Below are 26,359 nucleotides of genomic sequence, written 5' to 3'. Positions count from 1 at the left end.
TCCACTCTGAGGGTCCTAGTTGAGTTGTGGAACTGTTCAACATATGTCTGTGTGTCTATACTCTAAGCTGTTCCCCAAATTTACTCTCCTAGGGTAAAATGAAAATTAATTAAAGGGAAGACAGACAGTGGTGAAAAAAATGTAAAGATATCAAAGTATAAAGATATGCAAAGTGATGCCAAAAATTAAAATTAAAACTAGACCAGCATATTTACATATTTTATTAATCTTTACAGTCATTATAATCAAATACACAATTATATACAAGGATTATATACATTTTGCCCAGACTTTTACATCACAGTACATAGTTACCCTTAGAAATATTGTATACATTTATCACCAAACAATAAAATCCAACAACAGTAGTGTTGTTAGCACCTGTTAGTACAGACATCTTTTTCATAAATTACATCATAAGAAAATATACGGCTGTAAATTGGGCTTTTAAAAATGTCTTTTATAAAATCTGAACATACAATATTTCATTCACAGAATGTTTTTTTTTTTTCTATGTTCTGACTGAAGCCTTGTGCATAAAACGACCGGTTGGAATATTTATTAAATGCCCCCACCCCTGCCTCTACAATTATAAGCACTATTTGAATTACTGATGCTGAGCTTTCTTTATGATGAATTTGGCATGAGGTTTGGTGAGGGAACAAATGCTGGTTTTACTGTTATAAGGGCTGTGAGATGGTAATTTAAATCAATAAAATCTCAAGAGAGCATATTAGAGAAGTTAAAAATCACAGAGTGCACAATTTTTTATTTTACCCTCTAACACTGTGAAGAAAAAGGGAAAAGTATAATGTTAAAAAAAAATTGTTCTGAAACAACTGTATTCTTGTTGGAAGCCTATTAAAAGTTAAAAAGAAAAAAGAAAACCTACCCAACAAAATATCCCATCCCAAACATATCTGGTAAATTACAATTCTTTCACATCTAAAACTTTATGGGAAAAGCACTGCAAATTAGGGTATATCATTTTAATGGACCTTCCTAAGCAGAAAAAACTATATTTTTAGTAGGTAAACAAGTGAAGTTTTAAAACTTGAAAATACCTGAATTAAATACTTTCTCTAATATCTAACTTTTAACTTTCAGATAAAATCCTTACTTGATTCCAGGTTTGTAAACATTGTATAAATCCTTCTTAGTCAATCAATTTTATGGCTGTGGTGATCACTTCAGCTCTATCTCTATGCAGTCAACACCTAACTGAGGTAGACCAGATGTTTCTAAAATTCAGGGTTACATAGAATCCCCTGAATCTTTAGGAAGTAAATAAAATGCTATAAAGATTTTAAAACAAAACATTTAAAAAAATGTCTAATGAGGTTGAAATTTTTTAATGAAATAAAAAACAACTTTGTAGCAGTATGTCAATTAAGAATGGAGAGTCAATGACAATGTTGGAGTTTTGAAGCTGAACACTATACCTTCTTTTCCTAGCTAGGGAAAAATCACGTATAACTCCTTCTGGGTATTAAGTATAATTTGTTAAATTTTTTTCCTTTTGTTTCTTTTTTTTTTTAAGGATTCATTTTTCTAAACAAGCCAGCAATTTGCTTCTAAACCACAATGAATGGCAACAACTCCCCCTAATGGCCAAAGAAAGGGTAAATGGCAGTAAGCTGGCTTTTCCTTGTATGCCACAAGATCTCTGCTGGAAATAAAATTATGTTGCTTTGATAACTTAGAAAATTTAGATTTAGACAACAATGGCTCTGAGATACAAAAAGAAAATCAAATCAGTGTATATAAGGCTTCTGTAATCCAAGTCTTAAAGGAACATCTGCTCCTTTTCTCCAAGCCCCAGTCCTATAAATCAAGGCAAGTCAAGTAATTAAGCTTCAGCTATTTTGGCAGCTTTGCAACTAAGATGAACAAAGCACTATGTCTATCCTTCTGTATACTATATGTATTATAGTTCTATCTTCTTACACCAAATTTCACATGCAGAGAGACTAAAAAATATCCATTTTGGTGTCAGGTTTAATTAAGGGCCAATAAAGGTCTTGTATACTACTCTTTTTTCCCCCCTCAAAGTGAATTCTCTATTAGGTTTATTACTCACTGACCCAATTAAGTTTAGCTGGAATTTTTGAAAGCAGCTATTTATCCCCTTATAACATAACAGTTTACCTGGGATCTAAGACATACTGTACATGAATATACATAACTACAATACAGCACTGCTGTTCTTTTAACAGCTCCATATACAGTTTAAGTTCATCAGTACCTCAAAAACTGTGTTTTAAGAAAAAGGGTTGTTATATAATGTCATGGTACAGAAAAAAGAAATTAAGTCTCAAATATTCCTTTAGAACTGATTCAGGTAAGTTTAAAAAAATAAATAAAATGAGTAAAGCCATGATTTCAATTACAGGGCTGTCTACAGATATCAACAACAAAGTTTTTAAAACTTAAATGTGGCCAGCAGCAGACTGCCACACACACACACACACACACTCTCTCTCTCACACAAAGGAAAAATAATTCTCATTAAGCTATATGGCTATATGTTAGTTGCTACTGTGTTTTTTACACAGGTTACCATAGACTAATTTTCAAGTCCATATCAGAAGGAATATTTGTTTAAAAAAAAAGCAAACTTAAAAACCATGATTCAACAGAAAATGTGACAGACTCCTTAGGTGCAACTTTAGAAACTAGTTTCAAAGGAGGAAAAATAGTAGTTACTCCAGAATTTTTAGATCACTACCACAGTTTTATCATGGCTCCCTAAGATAGAAAAATGGAACAAAATGTATTCAGCTATTGGCAACATAGGCCTTGTGGCTCAAAATGCATTCTAAACATGGGATGGAGTAAGGCTGATGGCTAGAGGTAATCACCTCCAATGAAATGAACTGGAAAAGATTTATAATTTACCCTACAAAGATATAACTTTAAGTTCCATTTCAGAGTAGTCACAGCTTTCCTTACGGAAGGCCCAATGGCAAGTTCATATTGCAACATTATAGTTTCTCCCTTGCTCCATTTTTCAAAAGTATTAAGTAACCAATTTCCACGATATATGACCTTTTACCTGGTCCCAATGATTAGTCTTTATGCAGAGAACTCACTGAGAAAGTACACTGGCTTCACCTTTGGTTTAAACGAAAAGGACACTGTTAAAGAGGGGGAAAAAAAATCAAGTCATCTTGATCATGTTACACAATGAAGCAAGTGAAAATGATGAGCAAAGACTGTTTTCACCATGAATGTATTTGCTTCATAACCACTTAGGTCACTTTTGAGTGTTTCTGTGAAGGCAGCATAACCAGAATGCCCAAAATACTCCTATGTGTTTTCCCCAAAGGGCCTCTAACCCCAAAACCAAGAAAACCGAGAGCTTCCTTCAATTAGAAAGCTGTACAAATTCGTATTCCCCACCTCACAGTTAACTGAATTTGTTTCTTATCTACCGTCTAGAGAGTGCAGAAATCTGGTTCCTAGAAATGCCCAATAATCTTTTCCTGGCCTGAGATGCAGCAGGGTGGTGCAATGCTGTCACCTGAGGGGGAAACTGTGAGTTTGCATTTTTGATGGGACAGTTATAAACAAGGTCAGTTCTAACACAGCATGTTCCAGATTCCTATGATAACTAACTCTCCCAGTCAGAACGTGGTTGTTCATCACCATACTTAGAGCCTCCCATGAGAGAGCCTGCTTAGTATCAGGGTATCTATTATCCACAGTTTACCTTTTCTTTTGAAATACCTACCACCAGGTAGACTTTAGTGAGTCAGAGCTCATCCTTCTCCATCATTTCAAATGCTTCTATATCTTCATTCCAGTCTGCTAATATGGAGTCTATAGGTTGGACCTTTTTACCCCAGCTAACATTAGGATTGGAATCCTCCTCAGTTTCTGATTGTTCTTGAAGTTGGTTATCTAAATCTGTACATTCACCATCAAGACTTGTAGTCTCATGGTTTTCCGTGGGATTAGAATTCTGTTCAGAAGGAGAAATGCTTGCAGCATCGTCCGTATCTGCTGGAGACAAAGATTCTGGGTGAGAGTTTAGAGAACTTTCCTCAGGAGACTCCTGATCAACCAAATCAACCTCCTGAGAACTTGATGCAATCTGTTCAGCACTCTGATTCTGAGAATCACTTTCAGAGGATGGTTGTTCTTCATTTTCCATCTCAGGATCTGTATGTGAAAGAAACAAACTTCATGCTACTTTCCCCACAAAACATGTACTATCACATTCTCAAAACCATACTGGTTTTGGTAATAAAACAAAAAAATAAAAGTTAAAGAAAATCATGTTAATGCAGAATGACTCTAATAACTAATAAGACTGCCTTCAATGGGTATTAGTAAATGCCAAGAAATATACTAAACAATAATACTATTAAAATGCATATAAATTTGTATTATGTCTCAGATTTATTAAATATCTAAATTCAGGAAAGCCTGCACATGAGAACATATTAAATAGAATACATTTTATTTATTTTAATTAATTATTTATTTTAAACATCTTTATTGGAGTATAACTGCTTTACAATGTTGTGTTAGTTTCTTCTGTATAACAAAGTGAATCAACTATATGTATACATATATCCCCATATCCCCTTCCTCTTGCATCTCCCTCCCACCCTCCCTATCCCACCCCTCCAGGTGGTCACAAAGCACCGAGCTGATCTCCCTGTGCTATGCAGCTGCTTCCCACTAGCTATCCATTTTACATTTGGTAGTGTATATATGTCCATGCTACTCTCTCACTTTGTCTCAGCTTACACTTCCCCCTCCCTGTGTCCTCAAGTCCATTCTCTACAACTGCGTCTTTATGAATAGAATACATTTTAAACAGCACATGCCATTGCTGTACTTTAAGATAATATTCTTTGAAAAGTGAAATTCCCACTCAGTAAACCATGAAAATGCAGATAATACAAAACTTTGAATGATTCATGGATATCAATGTGATTGATCAAATACAACATTTTCATAAACACAAAACCAGATTATTTACAAAACTTCTATTTCATTATTGGAGATCTGTGAATTCTAAGATATAATCATAAAATCCACTGGAAGGATGAAAAGCAGTTTACACTTCTTGTAATGAATACATAATAAAACCACTAGAGGCACTTTATTTAGGGTTCCTACAAGAAAGTGCGTAAATATTAGCGCCGACACCCACATGCCGCAGTCTCCTCAGACCCTGCAGTCAGTTGGTAAAGATCTGCCGAGCGTCCACCGTGTGGCAGGCGCTGTGTAAGGTGCTAGGGATAAAAGGGGGTGAAAACAAACACCTGACCTGCCCTTCTGAATCCTATAGTCCAGCTGGGGAAAACAACGTTTAGGAATAATCGCACAATAGAAAACTCCGTGACACATGTCATGGTGTTAGGAAAGAGTAAGGAGATTTGAGGGCTTCCTTCAGAAAGTGATACTTAACTGTGATATAAAAGATAATCAGAGTTAATTAGTCAAAGAAGAATGGGAAGGTGGACTTATTATAAAACCAGAAAAACTGAAGGAAAATACAGGCATACAGGGAGGTAGAGGAGGGTGTGTATACATAATACCCTGATTAGGTAGGATTACCTGACTAGGGAAGTTTACGATAGTTCTTAGGTGGGGTTTGTCAGGGGGAAGGAGGGCAAGGGGGAGGAGTCCCCACACATTCTCTCAGCTGTGGAAAGGGTACATTTTAATTTGACATCAAGGCAAACTATGGTGGGGCCCAAAGAAGAGAAAGCAGTGTCTGGCTGCTTAGAGCTCATTTATGCTAGGCTACCCTAAGTTTGAGGGAGAAGGGAAAGAAGAACCTTCAACTTTGTTTCTAGATTGCATTAATCTAGTTTAGAAGAATAGGAAAAAGTGTAAAGCTATTTCTTCTAGTAATAGATTGTGATTTTGGCAAAAAATCACTCTAGGGTTACATGTTATATAATATTATTTTGGAAATCTAGCTAATAAAATAGAATAAGAAAACAGAATAGTATAGGCTCCAATCAAGATGGCAGCGGCGAAGAACGTGGACCTCACCTCCTCCCACAAATACATCAAAAATACATCTACAAATGGAACAATTCTCACAGAACACCTACTGAACACTGGCAGAAGACCTCAAGCACCTGAAAGGACAAGAAAGAGCTCTACGTAACCGGGTAGGACGAAGGGGGAAAAAAAAGAGGAAGTGGGACGGGACCTATGCCCCTGGGAGGGAACTGAAAAGAGGAAAGGTTCCTGCACCCTGGGAAGCCCCCTCAGATCAGCTGGGACAGAAAGGCAGCTTCAGAGGCGCAGAGGAGAGTGCAACAACCAGTTTGTGGCAGGCAGGAGAGAGACCCGCACAGACCGTCGTACCGTTACCCTGCGTGCCCCAGCCTGAGCCGTGTGTCCGCTGGTACAGGCAGGGGCCGAGTACTGACACTCAGAGTTTAGAGGACAGACCTAGGGAGAGGACTGCTGTTGGCTGTGCAGAGAAAGCCTGAAGGGGCTGGAGTGTGGTATGGCTACAGCCGGGGGTGTCTGCAGAAGCCCAGGCCTGCCACAGAACTGAAGAGCCATTGTTAAGTGGGGCACAAAGGGAAGGGTGCCATGGCAGCCCCTTTTTCCACATGCCAGCCTCTGCCTCCACAGACTCCGGGACACTGCACACCAGCCACCGCCTCAGGGGCTCCAGACTCAGCAGATTCCTGCAACCCAGCTGCTGCCTCGGGCTCCCACCTGGGCAGGCTCAGGGGTCCCAAGCCACCGCCTAGGCTGGCACCTGCACCAACCACCATCTCAGCAGGCCCCAGGAGCAGACACCAGTGAGCTGCCCATGCACAGAAGCAGGCCTGAAACCACAGCTGAGCCCCAGGGGCCGCGTGACTTAGGAAGCAGGGCTGCAATCTCTCCCTGCAGCTGTGTGAGCCGTGTATTTACACCTCCACTGCTGGCTTTGTAAATTCAGCATCTGCAGGACATCCGAGTAGACAACAGGTGCTCCCATGCTGGGATGGGTCTGGCCTTAGCAGCTGTGGGCTTTGCAGGTGTGTGCACATGGGGGCGGGGCTGGGCTGGGCTGGGCTGGGCTGGGCCTGGGTTTGAGCTGCCTCCATAGCTCCCACAGCAGGTCCAGGTGTGCAACTACTACAGTCCTGGGACCCGGCTTTAGTGGATCTGTGCTGGTGGCCTTGTGAAAACAACGCCTGAGGGACACCAGGGCTGATTGCCAGCATTCCCAAGGTTGAGACGGGGCTCAGGGCAGTATACTTTGTGAGCCCACACAATGGGTGACAGGTGACACAACAGAGCACACTCACTGATGAACAGCTCTGGTAGAGGAATACTCAGTGGCTCCTCTCCCTGTAGGAACGCTCCAATCCCACCTACCTCACACTGCAGCTCAGAAACGGATCTGGGGGCTTCTACTCCAACAGCTAGGGAACAGACCCAGCCCCTGACAGGGCAGTAACAACCACAGAGCAAAAGAGGAGGCCCCGATCAATATCCAGTGCAGGCTCTGGTCACCACAGCACCAGCCACACCTCCTATCAAGGGGATAACGGCCAGGATACACTGAGGAAAGAGGCAACAGGCATCCACACTAAAAACAGCCCTCACACCAAAAAATATTAAACCCACACAGGTTATACAGGGATGCTCCCACATAAAAATAGCCCTCCAAGACCACATAGATAATTGTTTCTCCTAAACTCATAGAGCAAGAGAAGTATAAGTAAAATGAAGAAGCAGAGGAACCACTCCCAATTAAAAGATCAAGAGAATTCCCCTGAAAGAACAAACAATGAAACAGACCTCTTCAGTCTAATAGACATCGAGTTCAAAAAGGAGATAATGAAAATACTGAAGAAGTTAAGAAGGACTATTGATAGAAATGCAGATTACTATTACTAGAAACTATAAAAAGGAACCAAGAAAAATTAGAGAACTCATTCACTGAGACAAAAGCTGAGCTAAAGGCAATGAATAGCAGAAAAAATAATGCAGAAGAACGAATAAGTGATCTGGAAGATAGAATAATGGAAATCAGCCAGTCAGAACAACAGAAAGCCACATGAAAAAAAAATGAAAACAATATAAGAAAGCAATATAAGAATAAATAAAGCATGCCAATGTATACTTAGTAGGGATCCCAGAAGAGAGAGAAAACAGGATTGAAGATGTCTTTGAAGAAATTATGGCTGAAAACTTCCCAAACCTAAAGAAGGGAACAGATATCCAGGTACAGGAAGCACAGAGGGTCCCAAACAAGATAAACCCAAACACACCTACACCAAGACATATTATAATAAAAATGGCAAAAGTTAAAGAGAGGATTCTAAAGGCAGCAAGAGAAAAACAGAGTTAATTACAAGGGAACCCCCCCATAAGGCTATATCAGTTGATTTCTCTACAGAAACGGTGCAGGTCAGAAGGGAGTGGCAAGATACATACAAAGTCCTAAAAGGGAAAAATGTGAAATGTAGGATACTCTGTCCAGCAAGATTATCAAATTTAAAATCAGAGAGAGAAAGAATTTCCCGGACCAGCAAAAACTAAAGGAATACAGCAATATTAAACCTACCCTAAAGGAAACATTGAAAGGTCTTCTCTAAATAGAAAAAAAGTTAGAATATTTAGGAAAAAAATCATAAATGGAAAGTAAATCATTTAAATAAGCCAGTACACAGATTTTTTAAAATCACAATTAAAAAAAAAATTTCTTTGAAAGCGATGATAACCACAATGAACAGCAAAAAGATGAACATGAAGATGTAAAAGAGGACATCAAAATCATAAAATGTGGGGGAGGAGAGTAAGAAAATGTAGATTTTTTTTTCTAGAATGTGTTTGAGCCTACATGACTACCAGTCTAAAGCAAGCAGATATAGGAAGGGGTTAATATACTTGAAAAACAGGGTAACCACAATCAAAAACATACAATAGATACACAAAAGAGGGTAACCACAAATCAAAAACATACAACAGATTCACAAAAACCAAAACCAGATTTTATGAATCTATCACATACAGTAGATTCATAAAACAGAAAATCATCAGACCATAAAAGGAAAAACCAAAAGAAAAAGAAAGGGACAAAAAAGAAATATAAAATCAACAGGAAAACAGATTTAAAATGGTAATAAATACATATCTATCAATAATTACCTTAAATGTCAATGGACCAAATGCTCCAATCAAAAGAGACAGAGTGGCAGATTAGATTAAAAAAAACAAGGGCCTAAAATATGCTGTCTACAAGAGACCCACTTTAGAGCAAAGGACACACATAGATTGAAAATGAGGAGATGGAAAAAGATATTTCATGCAAATGGAAATGACAAGAAAGCAGGGGTCGCAATACTCTTTATCAGACAAAATAGACTTTAAAGCAAAGGCTATAAAGAAAGATGAAGAAGGACACTATATAATGATAACAGGATCAATACAAGGAGAGAATATTACACTCATCAACACATATGCACCCAATATAGCACCCAAATACAAAAAACAAACACTAACAGACATAAAGGGAGAAACTGATGGGAATACAATAATAGTAGGAGACTTTAACACCCCACTCACATCAATGAACAGATCTTTGAGACAGAAAATCAATAAGGCAACAGAGATCCTAAATAATACAATAGAACGGTTAGACTTAATTGATATTTTCAGGACATTGCACCCCAAAAAAGCAGAATACACATTCTTTTCAAGTGCACATGGAACATTCTCTAAGATTGACCACATACTAGGCCACAAAACAAGCCTCAGCAAATTTAAGAGTATAAAAATTATTTCAAGCATCTTTACTGACCACAACAGCATGAAACTAGAAAACAATCACAAGAAAAGAAATGAGAAAAAACAATTACATGGAGACTAAACCACATGCTACTACAAAACCAATGGGACAATGATGAAATAAAAAAAAAAAAATTAAAAAATACTTTGATGCATTTCCCCAGTGGTCCAGTGGTAAAGAATCTGCCTTCCAATGCAGGGGACATGGGTTCAACTCCTGGTCAGGGAACTAAGATCCCAAATGTCGTGGGGCAACTAAGCTGGGTGCCACAACTACTGAGCCCACGGGCCTCAACTAGAGAGCCTGAGTGCCGCAACTACAGACCCCACGCACTCTGGAGCCTGAGTGTCATAACTACAGAAAGAAAACCCACACACCACAACTAGAGAGAAGACCGCGTGCCACAACTAGAGAGAAGCCCGTTTGCTGAAATGAAGATCCCGCACGCCTCAACTATGACCTGACACAGCCAAAAATAAAATAAATACTTTGAGGTAAATGACAATGAAAACACAACCATACAAATAACATAGGATGTAGCAAAAGCAGCTCTTAGAGGGAAGTTCATAGTGATACAGGCCTTCTTTAAGAAGCAAGAAAAGTCTCAAATAAACAACCTAACCCACCACCTAAAAGAATTAGAAAAAGAACAAACAAAACCTAAAGTCAACAGAAGGAAGGCGATAATAAAGATCAGAGAGGAAATAAATAGAGATTAGAAAAAACAATAAAAAAATAATCAGGGAGGAATCAAGATGGCAGAGGAGTAGGACGTGGAGCTTACATTCTGCCACAAATACATCAAAAACACATCTACAAGTGGAACGATTCACACAGAACATCTACTGAATGCTGGCAGAACTCAGACTTCCGAAAGGGCAAGAAAACCTCCACGTAAACAGGTGGGATGAAAGAAAAAAGAAAAAAAAAAAGAGAGAAAGGAATCACGATGGGACTTGTGCCCCAGGGTGGGAGCTGTGAAGGAAACATTCCCCCACCCTGGGAAGTCCCCTCACCAGTGGGGAGATCAGCCTGGACAGAGCGGGTGCTTCGGAGACTCAGAGGAGAGTGCAGCAACCAGTTTGTAGAAGGCAAAACAGACAGAGACCTGCACAGATGGTTGGTACCACCCCGCTACGTTCCCCAGCCTGAGATGCTCATCTGCTGGTACAGACAGGGGCTGGATGCTGAAGCTCTGGCTTTGGAGGTCAGACCCAGGGAGAGGACCAAGGGTTGGCTGCAGGGAGACAGCCTGAAGAGGCTGGAGTGTGGCAGCTGAGGATGCACCTGGAAGAGGTCTGGGCCTGACAGAGAGGCAAGGCACCACTGTTGGGGGGCACACGAGGAGAGGTATGGGACAGCCATAGGAGCTTCTTTCCGTGCATGTGGGCTCTCAGGCAACAGGACACCACCTACACGAGCTCCAGGTGCAGGCACGAGCCACTGCCGCCATTGTGGGCTCCAGAGATGGGCATGGGCCATTGCCACAGCTAAACAACCTGTGAGCAGGCACCAAGTGCTGCCCCAGCTGTCCCGGGAGTGTGCCAGCCACCTCCACCATTGGGAAACCTGCAAGCAGGCGCCAATCACTTTCCCTGCTGCCCCGGGACGTCGCCACTACTGGGAGACACAGCAGTGGGTGCCAAGCACTGACCCTGCTGTCCTGGGAGTGCATGGGCAGCTGCTGACACTAGGCGACCCAGGAGCAGGCACCAGTTGCTGCCCCTGCTGTTCCAGGGGTGCGTGGGCCGCCGCTGCAGTTAGGGGACCCACGAGCAGATTGCAAGCACTTGCCCCCGCTGTTCTGGGCACTCACAGCCCACTGCCACTGCTGGGAGTCCCGCAGGTGGGCACGAATTGCTGCCCCCACCGTACAGGGAATGCACACAGGCCACCGCACCTAAACATCCCATATCAAGGGGATAACGGCCAGCACACACTTAGGAAAGAAGCAGCAAGCATCCAAACTAAGCACCCCTTGATTCTGGACATGATGGTGGAGTAGAAGGACTTGAGCTCACCTCTTCTCATGAAAACACTAAAACCACAACTAACTGCTGAACAACCATCAACAAAAGACTGGAACCTACCAAAAAAGGTACATCCAAAGACAAAGAAGAAGCTACAATGAGATGGTAGGAGGAGCTTTTGCAATATAATCAAATCTCAGAGTCACCAGGTGGGCAACCCACAAAACCGGAAAATCATTATATAGCAGAGGTACTCCCGCAGCAGTAAGTTCTGAGCCCCTCATCAGGCTCCCCAGCCTGGGGGGCTGGCATTGGGAGGTGGAGCCCCCAGAGCATTTGGCTTTGAAGCCCAGCAGGACTTGAGTGCAGGAGCTCCACAGGACTGGAGGAAACAGAGATTCCACTCTTGAGGGTGTACACAAGATTTCACATGCACTAGGACCCAGCACAAACTAGTGACTCCATAGGAGCCAGGGCTAGACCTACATGAGGATCTTGGAGGGTCTACTGGGGAGGTGGGGGTTGGATGTGGCTCATTGTGGGGGCAAGGACACTGGTGGTGGAGGCTCCAGGGAATATTGATCGGCTGAGCTCTCCTGGAGGTTGCCATTTTGGTACTGAGACCTGGCCCCACCCAAAAGCCTGCAGGCTCCAGTGGTGGAACGCCTAGGCCAAACAATCAGCAGGGGTGGAATACTGCTCCACCAATCAGCAGACAGGCTGCCTGAAGTTGTACTGAGCTCACAGCCACCTCTATACACACCCCTTGACACGGCCCTGCCCACCAGAGGGACAAGACCCAGCTCCACCAACCAGTGGAGAGCCCAGTCCCTCCCACCAGGAAGCCTGCACAAGCCACTGGACCAACCTCACCCACCAGGGGACAGACACCAGAAGCAAGAGGAACTACAATCCTGCAGCCTGTGGAAAGGAGACCACAAACACAGTAAGTTAGACAAAATGAGACAGCAGAGAAATATGTTTTAGACTAAGGAACAAGATAAAAACCCGGAAGAACAACTAAGTGAATTAGAGATAGTCAATCTACCTGAAAAAGAATTCAGAGTAATGACAGTAAAGGTGGTCCAAGATCTCAGAAAAAGAATGGAGCCACAGACCAAGAAGATACAAGAAATGTTTAACAAAGACATAGAAGACTTAAAGAACAGAGATGAATAATACAATAACTGAAATGAAAAAATACACTAGAAGGAAACAATAGCAGAATAAATGAGGCAGAAGAACGAATAAGTGTGCTGGAAGACACAGCGGTGGAAATCACTGCCGTGGAACAGAATAAAGAAAAAAGAATGAAAAGAAGTGACGACAGTCTAAGGGACCTCTGGGACAACATTAAACACACCAGCACTCGCATTATAGGGGTCCCAGAAGGAGAAGAGAGAGAGAAAGGACCTGACAAAATATTTGAAGAGATAATAGCTGAAAACTTCCTTAATATGAGAAAGGAAACATTCACTCAACTCCAGGAAGCACAGAGAGTCCCATACAAGATAAACCCAAGGAGGAACACGGCAAGACACATATTAATCAAACTGACAAAAATTAAAGACAAAGAAAAAATATTAAAAGGAACAAGGGAAAGCAACAAATTATAAGGAAATCCCCATAAGGTTATTAGCTGATTTTTCAGCAGAAACTCTGCAGGCCAGAAAGGTGGCATGATACATTTAAAGTGATGAAAGGAAAGAACCTACAACCAAGAATACTCTACCCATCAATGCTCTCGTTCAGATTTGATAGAGAAATCAAAAGCTTTACAGACAAGCAAAAGCTAAGAGAATTCAGCACCACCAAACCAGCTCTACAACAAATCCTAAAGGAAGTTCTCTAGGTGGAAAAGAAAAGGCCTGCAACTAGAAACAAGAAAATTATGAATGGGAAAGCTCACCAGTAAAGGCAAACATAAAGTAAAGGTAGGAAATCATCCACACAAAAATATGATATCAAAACCAGCAATCATGAGAAGAGAGTACAAATGCAAGATACTGGAAATGCATTTGAAATTAAGAGACCAGCAACTTTAAAAAGTCTTGTGTGTATACATATATATATATATATATATACATATATATATATATATAGACTCCCATATCAAAACCTCATGGGAACTGCAAACCAAAAATCTACAATATATACACACACAAAAAAGAAAAAGCAACCCAAACATAACACTAAAGATAGTCATCAAATCACAAAAGAGAGCAAAAGAGGAAGGGAAGAAAACAGACCTACAAAAACAATTCCTAAACAATTAACAAAATGGCAATAAGAACATACATATCAATAATTACCTTAAATGTAAATGGATTAAATGCTACAACCAAAAGACATAGACTGGCTGAAGGGATACAAAAACAAGACCCGTATATATGCTGTCTACAAGAGACCCACTTCAGATCTAGAGACACATACAGACTGAAAGGGAGGGAATGGAAACAGATATTCGCAAGTGGAAATCAAAAGAAAACTGGAGTAGCAATACTCATATCAGACAAAATAGACTTTAAAACAAAGACTATTACAAGAGACAAAGAAGGACACTACATAACGATCAAGGGATCAATCAAAGGAGAAGATATAACAATTGTAAATATATATGCACCCAACATAGGAGCACCTCAATACATAAGGCAAACGCTAACGGCCATAAAAGGAGAAATCGATAGTAACACAATAATAGTGGGGGCATTTAACACCCCACTTTCATCAACAGACAGATCATCCAAACAGAAAATCAATAAGGAAACACAGGCCTTATATAACACATTAGACCAAATAGACTTGATATTTACAGAACATTCCATTCAAAAGCAGCAGAATACACTTTCTTCTCAACTGCACATGGAAAATTTTCCAGACTAGATCACATCATGGGCCACAAATCAAGCCTCAGTAAATTTAAGAAAATTGAGATCATATCAAGCATCTTTTCAAACCACAACACTATGAGATTAGAAATCAATTTCAAGAAAAAAACAAACACGTGGAGGCTAAACAATATGTTACTAAACAACCAATGGATCACTGAAGAAATCAAAGAGGAAATCAAAGAATACCAAGAGAAATGACAATGAAAACATGACAATCCAAAACCTATGGGATGCAGCAAAAGCAGTTCTAATAGGAAAGTTTATAGTAATCTTACCTCAGGAAACAAGAAAAGTCTCCATAAAGCAACCTAACCTTACACCTAAAGCAACTAGACAAAGAACAAACAAAACTAAAAGTTAGAAGGAAAGAAATCATAAATATCAGAGCAGAAATAAATGAAATGGAGATGAAGAAAACAATAGAGAAGATCAATGAAACTAAAAGCTGGTTCCTTGAGAAGATAAACAAAATTGATAAACCATTAGCAAGACTCATCAAGAAAAGAAGGGAGAGGGCTCAAGTCAATAAAATTAGAAATGAAAAAGAAGTTACAATGGATACCACAGAAATACAAAGGATCATAAGAGACTACTACAAGCAACTATATTCCAATAAAATGGACAACCTAGAAAAAACGGACTTCGTAGAAAGGTACAACCTTCCAAGACTGAACCAGGGAGAAACAGAAAATATGAACAGACCAATCACAAGTACTGAAATTGAAACTGTGATTAAAAAACTTTCAACAAACAAAAGTCCAGGACCAGATGGCTTCACAGGTGAATTCTATCAAACATTTAGAAACTGAAACTCTTCCAAAAAATTGCAGAGGAAGGAACACTCTCAAACTCATTCTATGAGGCCATCATCACCCTGATACCAAAACCAGATAAAGATACCACAAAAAAAGATTACAGGCCAGTATCACTGATGAACATAGACGCAAAAATCCTCCACAAAATACTAGCAAACTGAATCCAACTATACATTAAAAGGATCAGACACCATGTTCAAGTGGGATTTATCCCATGGATGCAAGGATTCCTCAACATATGCAAATCAATTATTGTGATATACCACATTAACAAACTAAAGAATAAAAACCATATGATCATCTCAATAGATGCAAGAAAAGCTTTTGACAAAATATGACATGCATTTATGATAAAAACTCTCCAGAAAGTGGGAATAGAGGGAACCTACCTCAACGTAATAAAGGCCATATACGACAAACCCACACCTAACATCACTCTCAACAGTAAAAAGCTGAAAACATTTCCTCTAAGATCAGGAACAAGACAAGGATGTCCACTCTCACCACTTTTATTCAACATAGTTTTGGAAGTCCATAGTTTTGGCAATCAGAGAAGAAAAGAAATAAAAGGAATCCAAATTGGAAAAGAAGAAGTAAAACTGTAACTGTGTGCAGATGACATGATACTATACATAGAAAATCCTAAAGACGCTACCAGAAAACTACTAGAGCTCATCAATAAATTCAGTAAAGTTGCAGGATACAAAATTAAAACATAGAAATCTCTTGCATTCCTATACACTAACAACAAAAGATCAGAAAGAGAAATCAAGGAAACAATCCCATTTATCATCACACCAAAAAGAATAAAATACCTAGGAATAAACCTACCTAAGGAGGCAAAAGACCTGTCCTCTGAAAACTATAAGAATTGTTGATGAAAGAAATCAAAGATGACTCAAACAAATGGAAAAATATACCATGTTCTCGGATTGGAAAAATCAATATTGTCAAAATGACTATACTTCCCAAAGCAATCTACAGATTCAATGCAATCCCTATCTAATTACCAGTGGCATTTTTCACAAAACTAGAACAAAAAATTTTTATATCTGTATAGAAATACAAAAGACCCCAAATAGCCAAAGCAATCCTGAGAAGGAAAAATTGAGTTTGAGGATTCAGAGTCCCTGACTTCAAACTATACTACAAAGATACAGTAATCAAAATTGTATGGTACTGGCACAAAAACAGAAATACAGATCAATGGAACAGGATAGAAAGCCCAGAAATATATCCACACATCTATGGTCAATTAATCTATGACAAAGGAGGCAAGAATATACAACAGAGAAAAGACAGTCTCTTAAATAAGTGGTGTTAGGAAAACTGGACAGCTATACGTAATAGAATGAAATAAGAACATTCTCTAACACTACACACAAAAATAAACTCAAAATGGATTAAAGACCTAAATGTAAAGCAGGATACTGTAAAACTCTTAGAGGAAAACACAGGCAGAACACTCTTTGACATAAATCGTAGCAATATCTTTTTGGATCCACCTCCTAGAGTAATGAAAATAAAAACAAAAATAAACAAATGGGACCTAATTTAACTTAAACACTTTTGCACAGCAAAGGAAACCATAAACAAAATGAAAAGATAACCCACAGAATGGGAGAAAATATTTGCAAATGATGCTACTGATAAGGGATTCATCTCCAAAATACACAAGCAGCTCATGCAGCCCTATACCAAAAAACAAACAACCCAATCAAAAAATGGGCAGAAGATCTAAACAGACATTTCTCCAAAGAAGACATACAGATAGCCAACAGGCACATGAAAAGATGCTCAACATTGCTAATTATTAGTGAAATGCAAATCAAAACTACAATGAGGTGTCACCTTACACAGGTCAGAATGGCCATCATCAAAAAGTCTACAAACAATAAATGCTGGAGAGGGTGTGGAGAAAAGGGAACCCTCCTACACTACTGGTGGGAATGTAAATTGGTGCAGCCACTATGGAGAACAGTATGGAGGTTCCTTAAAAAACCAAAAATAGAACTACCATATGATCCAGCAATCCCACTCCTGGGCATATATCTGGAGAAAGCCATAATTCGAAAAGATATATTCACCCCGGGGAGACCTTCAAGATGGCGGAAGAGTAAGACGTGGAGATCACCTTCCTCCCCACAAATACATCAGAAATACATCTACATGTGGAACAACCCCTACAGAACACCTACTGAATGCTGGCAGGAGACCTCAGACCTCCCAAAAGGCAAGAAACTGCCCACATATCTGGGTAGGGCAAAAGAAAAAAGACAAAACAGAGACAAAAGAATAGGGATGGGACCTGCACCAGTGGGAGGGAGCTGTGAAGGAGGAAAAGTTTCCACACATTAGGAAGCCCCTTCATTGGTGGAGACGGCGGGTGGTGGGGAGGGGTGGAAGCTTCGGAGCCACGGAGGAGAGTGCAGCAACAGGGGTGCAGAGGGCAAAGTGGAGAGGGAGAGATTCCCAAGGTGCTGACCAGCACTCACCAGCCCAAGAGGCTTGTCTGCTCAACCGCTGGGGCAGGTGGGGGCTGGGAGCTGAGGCTCCAGCTTCTGAGGTCAGATCCCACGGACAGTACTGGAGTTGGCTGCGTGAATACAACCTGAAGGGGGCTAGTGTGCCACAGCTAGCTGGGAGGGAGTACAGGAAAAAGTATGCAACTGCCGAAGAGGCAAGAGACTTTTTCTTGCCTCTTTGTTTTGCGGTGCGTGAGGAGAGGGGTTAAAAGCACTGCCTAAATGAGCTCCAGAGACAGGTGCAAGCTGTGGGTATCAGCAAGGACCCCAGAGATGGGCATGAGACACTAAGGCTGCTCCTGCAGCCACCAAGAAGCCTGTGTGCAAGCACAGGTCATTATCCACACCTCCCCTCCCAGGAGCCCGTGCAGCCCGCCACTGCCAGGGTCCCATGATCCAGGGACAACTTCCCCAGGAGAAAATACAGCGTGCCACAGGCTGGTGCAACGTCACGCTGGCCTCTGCCACCGCAGGCTCACCCCGCATTCCGTACCCCTCCCTACCCCCCACCTGAGTGAGCCAGAGCCCCCTAATCAGCTGCTACTTTAACCCCATCCTGTCTGAGTGGGAACAGATGCCCTCAGGTGACCTACAGGCAGAGGTGGGGCTAATCCAAAGCTGAACCCCAGGAGGTGTGGGAACAAAGAAGAGAAATGGAAATTTCTCCCAGCAGCCTCAGGAGCAGCGGATTAAATCTCCACAATCAACTTGATGTACCCTGCATCTGTGGAATACCTGAATAGACAACAAATCATCCCAAATTGAGGTGGTGGACATTGGGAGTAACGATATGTATATATTTTTCCTGTTTCGCTTTTTGTGAGAGTGTATGTGTATGCTTCTGTGTATGATTTTGTCTGTATAGCTTTGCTTTTACCATTTGTCCTAGGGTTCTGTCTGTCCGGTTTTTTTTTGTTTTTTTTTAGTATAGTTTTTAGCGCTTGTTATCATTGGTTGATTTGTTTTTTGGTTTGGTGGCTCTCTTCTCTCTTCCTTCTTTTTTAATTACTTTTAAATTTTTAATAATTATTTTTTATTTTAATACCTTAATTTTATTTTATTTATTATTTTTTTCTTTCTTTTTCTCTCCCTTTTATTCTGAGCCATGTGGATGACAGGGTCTTGGTGCTCTGGCTGGGTGTCAGGCCTGTGCCTCTGAGGTGGGAGAGCTGAGTTCAGGACATTGGTCCACCAGAGACCTCCCAGCTCCATGTAATATCAAATGGCGAAAATCTCCCAGAGATCTCCATCTCAATGATAGACCCAGCTCCACTCAAGGACCAGCAAGCTACAGTGCTGGACACCCTATGACAAACAACTAGCAAGACAGGAACACAACCCCACCCACTAGCAGAAAGCCTGCCTAAAATCATAATAAGGTCACAGACACCCCAAAACACACCACCAGACGTGGACCTGCCCACCAGAAAGACAAGATCCAGCCTCATCCACCAGAACACAGGCACTAGTTCCCTCCACCAGGAAGCCTACACAACCCACTGAACCAACCTTAGCCATTGGGGACAGACACCAAAAACAACGGGAACTATGAACCTGCAGCCTGCAAAAAGGAGACCCCAAACACAGTAAGTTAAGCAAAATGAGAAGACAGAGAAACACAAAGCAGACAAAGGAGCAAGGTAAAAACCCACCAGTCCAAACAAATGAAGAGGAAATAGGCAGTCTACCTGAAAACGAATTCAGAGTAATGATAGTAAAGATGATCCAAAATCTTGGAAACAGAATGGAGAAAATACAAGAAACATTTAACATGGACCTAGAAGAACTAAAGAGCAAACAATGATGAGCAACACAACAAATGAAATTCAAAATTCTCTAGAAAGAATCAATAGCAGAATAACTGAGGCAGAAGAATGGATAAGTGACCTGGAAGATAAAATAGTGGAAATAACTACTGCAGAGCAGAAGAAAGAAAAAAGAATGAAAAGAATTGAGGACAGTCTCAGAGACATCAGGGACAACATTAAACACACCAACATTCAAATTATAGGGGTCCCAGAAGAAGAAGAGAAAAAGAAAGGGACGGAGAAAATATTTGAAGAGATTATAGTTGAAAACTTCCCTAATATGGGAAAGGAAATAGTCAAGTCCAGGAAGCACAGAGAGTCCCATAGAGGATAAATCCAAGGAGAAACACGCCAAGACACATATTAATCAAACTATCAAAAATTAAATACAAAGACAAAATATTAAAAGCAGCAAGGGAAAAACAACAAATAACATACAAGGGAATCCCCATAAGGTTAACAGCTGATCTTTCAGCAGAAACTCAGCAAGCCAGAAGGGAGTGGCAGAACACATTTAAAGTGATGAAAGGGAAGAACCTACAACCAAGATTACTCTACCCTGCAAGGATCTCATTCAGATTCGACGGAGAAATTAAAACCTTTACAGACAAGCAAAAGCTAAGAGAATTCAGCACCACCAAACCAGCTTTACAACAATGCTAGAGGAACTTCTCTAGGCAGGAAACACAAGAGAAGGGAAAGACCTACAATAAGAAACCCAAAACAATTAAGAAAATGGTAATAGGAACATATATATTGATAATTACCTTAAATGTAAATGGATTAAATGGTCCAACCAAAAGACATAGACTGGCTGAATGGATACAAAAACAAGACCCATATATATGCTGTCTACAAGAGATGAACTTCAGACCTAGGGACACATGCAGACTGAAAGTGAGGGGATGGAAAAAGATATTCCATGCAAATGGAAATCAAAAGAAAGCTGGAGTAGCAATTCTCATATCAGACAAAATAGACTTTAAAATAAAGACTATTACAAGAGACAAAGAAGGAAACTACATAACGATCAAGGCATCAATCCAAGAAGAAGATATAACAATTGTAAATATTTATGCACCCAACATAGGAGCACCTCAATACATAAGGCAAATGCTAACAGCCATAAAAGGGGAAATCGACAGTAACACAAGTATAGTAGGGGACTTTAACACCCCACTTTCACTAATGGACATCATCCAAAATGAAAGTAAATAAGGAAACACAAGCTTTAAATGATACATTAAACAAGATGGACTTAATTGATATTTATAGGACATTCCATCCAAAAACAACAGAACACACTTTCTTCTCAAGTGCTCATGGAACACTCTCCAGGACAGATCGTATCTTGGGTCACAAATCAAGCCTTGGTAAACTTAAGAAAATTGAAATTGTATCAAGTATCTTTTCCAACCACAACGCTATGAGATTAGAAATGAACTACAGGGGAAAAAAACGTAAAAAATACAAACACATGGAGGCTAAACAATACACTACTTAATAACCAAGAGATCACTGAAGAAATCAAAGAGGAAATCAAAAAATACCTAGAAACAAATGACAATGAAAACACGACGACCCAAAACCTATGGGATGCAGCAAAAGCAGTTCTAAGAGGGAAGTTTATAGCAATACAATCCTACCTTAAGAAACAAGAAACAGCTCAAAAAAACAACCTAACCTTATACCCAAAGCAATTAGAGAAAGAAGAACAAAAAAACCCCAAAGTTAGCAGAAGGAAAGGAATCATAAAGATCAAATCAGAAATAAATGAAAAAGAAATGAAGAAAACAATAGCAAAGATCAATAAAACGATAAGCTGGTTCTTTGAGAAGATAAACAAAATTGATAAACCATTAGCCAGACTCATCAAGAATAAAAGGGAGAAGACTCAAATGAATAGAATTAGAAATGAAAAAGGAGAAGTAACAACTGACGCTGCAGAAATACAAAGGATCATGAGAGGTTACTACAAGCAACTATATGCCAATAAAATGGATAACCTGGAACAACTGGACAAATTCTTAGAAAAGCACAACCTTCCGAGACTGAACCAGGAAGAAACAGAAAATATAAACAGACCAATGTGATTGGTCTGAACTGAACTATGATTCAATTTCAACTGAAATTGAAACTGTGATTAAAAACCTTCCAACAAACAAAAGCCCAGGACCAGATGGCTTCACAGGCGAATTCTATCAAACATTTAGAGAAGAGCTAACACCCATCCTTCTCAAACTCTTCCAAAATATAGCAGAGGGAGAAACACTCCCAAACTCATTCTACGAGGCCACCATCACCCTGATACCAAAACCAGACAAAGATGTCACAAAGAAAGAAAACTACAGGCCAATATCACTGATGAACACAGATGCAAAAATCCTCAACAAAATACTAGCAAACAGAATCCATCAGCACATTAAAAGGATCATACACCATGATCAAGTGGGGTTTATCCCAGGAATGCAACGATTCTTCAATATACGCAGATCAATCAATGTGATACACCATATTAACAAACTGAAGAATAAAAACCATATGATCATCTCAAAAGATGCAGAAAAAGCTTTCAACAACATTCAACACCCATTTATGATAAAAACTCTCCAGAAACTAGGCATAGAGGGGACTTACCTCAATATAATAAAGGCCATATATGACAAACCCACAGCCAACATCGTCCTCAATGGTGAAAAACTGAAACCATTTCCACTAAGATCAGGAACAAGACAAGGTTGCTCACTCTCAGCACTATTATTCAACATTGTTTTGGAAGTTTTAGCCACAGCAGCCAGAGAAGAAAAAGAAATAAAAGGAATACAAATCGGAAAAGAAGAAGTAAAGTTGTCACTGTTTGCAGATGACATGATACTATACATAGAGAATCCTAAAGATGTTACCAGAAAACCACTAGAGCTAATCTATGAATTTGGTAAAGTAGCAGGATACAAAATTAATGCACAGAAATCTCTGGCATTCCTATACACTAATGATGAAAAATCTGAAAGTGAAATTAAGGAAACACTCCCATTTACCACTGCAACAAAAAGAATAAAATACCTAGGAATAAACCTACCTAAGGAGACAAAAGTCCTGTATGCAGAAAACTGTAAGACACTGATGAAAGAAATTAAAGATGATATAAATAGATGGAGAGATATACCATGTTCTTGGATTGGAAGAATCAACATTGTGAAAATGACTACACTACCCAAAGCAATCTACAGATTCAATGCAATCCCTATCAAACTACCACTGGCATTTTTCACAGAACTAGAACAAAAAATTTCACAACTTGTGGAAACACAAAAGACTCTGAATAGCCAAAGCAATCTTGAGAAAGAAAAACGGAGCTAGAGGAATCAGGCTCCCCGACTTCAGAGTATACTACAAAGCTACAGTAATCAAGACAGTATGGTACTGGCACAAAAACAGAAATATAGATCAATGAAACAGGATAGAAAGCCCAGAGATAAACCCACACACATATGCTCACCTTATTTTTGATAAAGGAGGCAAGAATATAAAATGGAGAAAAGACAGCCTCTTCAATGAGGGGTGCTGGGAAAACTGGTCAGCTACATGTAAAAGAATGAAATTAGAACACGTCCTAACAGCATACACAAAAATAAACTCAAAATGGATTAAAGACCTAAATGTAAGGCCAGACAGTATCAAACTCTTAGAGAAAAACATAGGCAGAACCCTCTCTGACATAAATCACAGCAAGATCCTTTTTGACCCACCACCTAGAGAAATGGAAATAAAAACAAAAATAAACAAATGGGACCTAATGAAACTTAAAGGCTTTTGCACAGCAAAGGAAACCATAAACAAGATGAAAAGACAACCCTCAGAATGGGAGAAAATATTTGCAAATGAAGCAACTGACAAAGGATTAATCTCCAAAATTTACAATCAGCTCATGCAGCTCAATAGCAAAAAACCAAAAAACCCAATCCAAAAATGGGCAGAAGACCTAAATAGACATTTCTTCAAAGAAGATATACAGATTGCCAACAAACACATGAAAGAATGCTCAACATCACTAATCATTAGAGAAATGCAAATCAAAACTACAATGAGGTATCACCTCACACCAGTCAGAATGGCCATCATCAAAAAATCTACAAACAATAAATGTTGGAGAGGGTGTGGAGAAAAGGGAACCCTCTTGCACTGTTGGTGGGAATGTAAATTGATACAGCCACTATGGAGAACAGTATGGAGGTTCCTTAAAAAACTAAAAATAGAACTACCATACGACCCAGCAATCCCACTACTGGGCATATACCCTGAGAAAACCATAATTCAAAAACAGTCATGTACCACAATGTTCACTGCAGATCTATTTACAATAGCCAAGACATGGAAGCAACCTAAGTGTCCATTGACAGATGAATGGATAAAGAAGATGTGGCACATATATACAATGGAATATTAATTACTCAGCCATAAAAAGAAACGAAATTGAGTTATTTGTAGTGAGGTGGATGGATCTAGAGTCTGTCACACAGAGTGAAGTAAGTCAGAAAGAGAAAAATAAATACCGCATGCTAACACATATATATGCAATTTAAAAAAAAAAACTGGTCATGAAGAACCTAAGGGCAGGACGGGAATAAAGACACAGACCCACTAGAGAATGGACTTGAGGACATGGGGAGGGGGAAGGGTAAGCTGGGACAAAGTAAGAGAGTGGTATGGACATATATACACTACCAAATGTAAAATCAATAGCTAGTGGGAAGTAGCTGCATAGCACAGGGAGATCAGCTTGGTGCTTTGTGACCACCTAGAGGGGTGGAATAGGGAGGGTGGGAGAGAGGGAGACGCAAGAGGGAAGAGGTATGGGGATATATGTATATGTATAGCTGATTCACTTTGTTATAAAGCAGAAACTAATACACCATTGTAATGCAATTATACTCCAATAAAGATGTTAAGAAAAAAAAAAGATATATGCACCCCAATGTTCATTGCAGCACTATTTATAATAGCCAGGATATGGAAGCAACCTAAATGTCCATCGACAGATGAATGGATAAAGAAGATGTGGTGTGTGTGTATATACACACACACACACAAACACACACACACACACACACACACACACAATGGAATATTACTCAGCCATAAAAAAGAATGAAATAATGCCATTTGCAGCAACATGGATGGACCTAGAGATTATCATACTAAGTGAAGTAAGTCAGATAGAGAAAGACAAATACCATATGATATCACTTAACATGTGGAATCTAAAATACGACACAAATCAAGATATCTACAAGACAGAAACAGACTCTCAGACATAGAGAACAGACTTCTGGTTGCCAAGGGAGAGGGGAGGTGGCGGAGGGAAGGACTGAGAGTTTGGGATTAACATATGCAAACTAGTATGTATAGGATGGATAAAGAAACAACAAGGTCCTACTGTATAGCACAGGGAACTATATTCCATATCTGATAAATGATATTGGAAAAGAATATGATATATATATATGTATGCATATATATAACTCAATCAGTTTGCTGTACAACGGACATTAATACAACATTGTAAATCAGCTATACTTCAATTTAAAAAAATAACAGTGTAATATAGGAAAAGGAAAGATCAAGTGTATTTTCAGATTGTGTTTTATACTTAAACTCAAAGCAACTCAGTTTGTAAAAACACTATCAAGATAATAAAAGAATTTGATAAGGAGGGTAAAAATAAGTAGGCAAATACAAATAACCCCAATAAAATACAAATAACGCTAATAAAATACAAATAACCCCAATAAAAGTAGAAGCTACAACACAGAATTAAATTTATTAAGAAATCTTATTGCTTAATACTATAAAATCTCAATGAAAACATAAAACAAGATCTGATCCAATTTACAGGTAAGTGTATGTTCCTGGATGGAAAGTCAATATGTAACAAAATTTTCCTGTTTATATGTAAGGTGTGCAATTATACAATTCCAAAATGAATCCCAATTCTACTTCTTTTTCTTTTCTTTTGGGACCAGATAGAATTATTTTTAAATTCCTATGGAAGAATATATATCACAGAGAAGTCAAGAAATTCTGAAAAGTATTAGTGACAGGAGAGTTGCCTTACCAGATATTAAAATTTATTCAAAATAGCAAACTTTTATTATTGGCACAGGAATAAACAAACAGATTAGTGGAAAAGAAGAGCAAGTCCAAAAACAGATCGAATATATAAGAATATCTGATATATAGCAAAGTGGCAACAATCAGCTAAATAAAAATGGCAGTTGGAGAAGTACAAAAAGGAAGAGAGAATCTACCACACCACTACAAGTCTTCATTCTAAGGTGCCTGCTGTCACAGTATGGAGTATCATAGTCCTAAGAGTGTAATGACTACATCATTAAATTCAGGAATTGTGTATCAGAAACACAGGAAGCAAAAAAAAAAAAAAAAAGAATGAAGAAAATCTCAAGATACCAAAAAAAAAAGAGTACTAAGTTTTAATAATGAGAGGACAGAGGAACCTTGGCAAAGACTTCGAGACTGGATGTTCTACAATCATTCATTCATCCACACAACCAGCATTT

The 26,359-nt window shown here is 39.5% G+C and overlaps 1 protein-coding gene across 5 annotated transcripts in view; it reads right to left on the bottom strand.

The window, feature by feature from the left end:
* Nucleotides 1–206: 206 nt before the first annotated feature.
* Nucleotides 207–26,359, bottom strand: part of EDEM3 (ER degradation enhancing alpha-mannosidase like protein 3) — a 79,507-nt gene continuing 53,354 nt past the window's right edge. For 3 of the 5 annotated variants that reach the window (XM_061187541.1, XM_061187543.1, XM_061187545.1), the window contains one exon: nucleotides 207–4,164. In XM_061187541.1, the coding sequence (XP_061043524.1) occupies nucleotides 3,755–4,164 (410 nt within the window). In that variant the 3' untranslated portion in view covers nucleotides 207–3,754. The remainder of the gene's footprint in view (nucleotides 4,165–26,359) is intronic. The other 2 variants (XM_061187542.1, XM_061187544.1) reach the window with 2 other exon arrangements.

Source organism: Eubalaena glacialis, chromosome 3 (assembly GCF_028564815.1).
Source record: "Eubalaena glacialis isolate mEubGla1 chromosome 3, mEubGla1.1.hap2.+ XY, whole genome shotgun sequence".
NCBI classification, from domain to species: domain Eukaryota; kingdom Metazoa; phylum Chordata; class Mammalia; order Artiodactyla; family Balaenidae; genus Eubalaena; species Eubalaena glacialis.
This window is presented reverse-complemented; position numbering and strand designations above follow the sequence as displayed.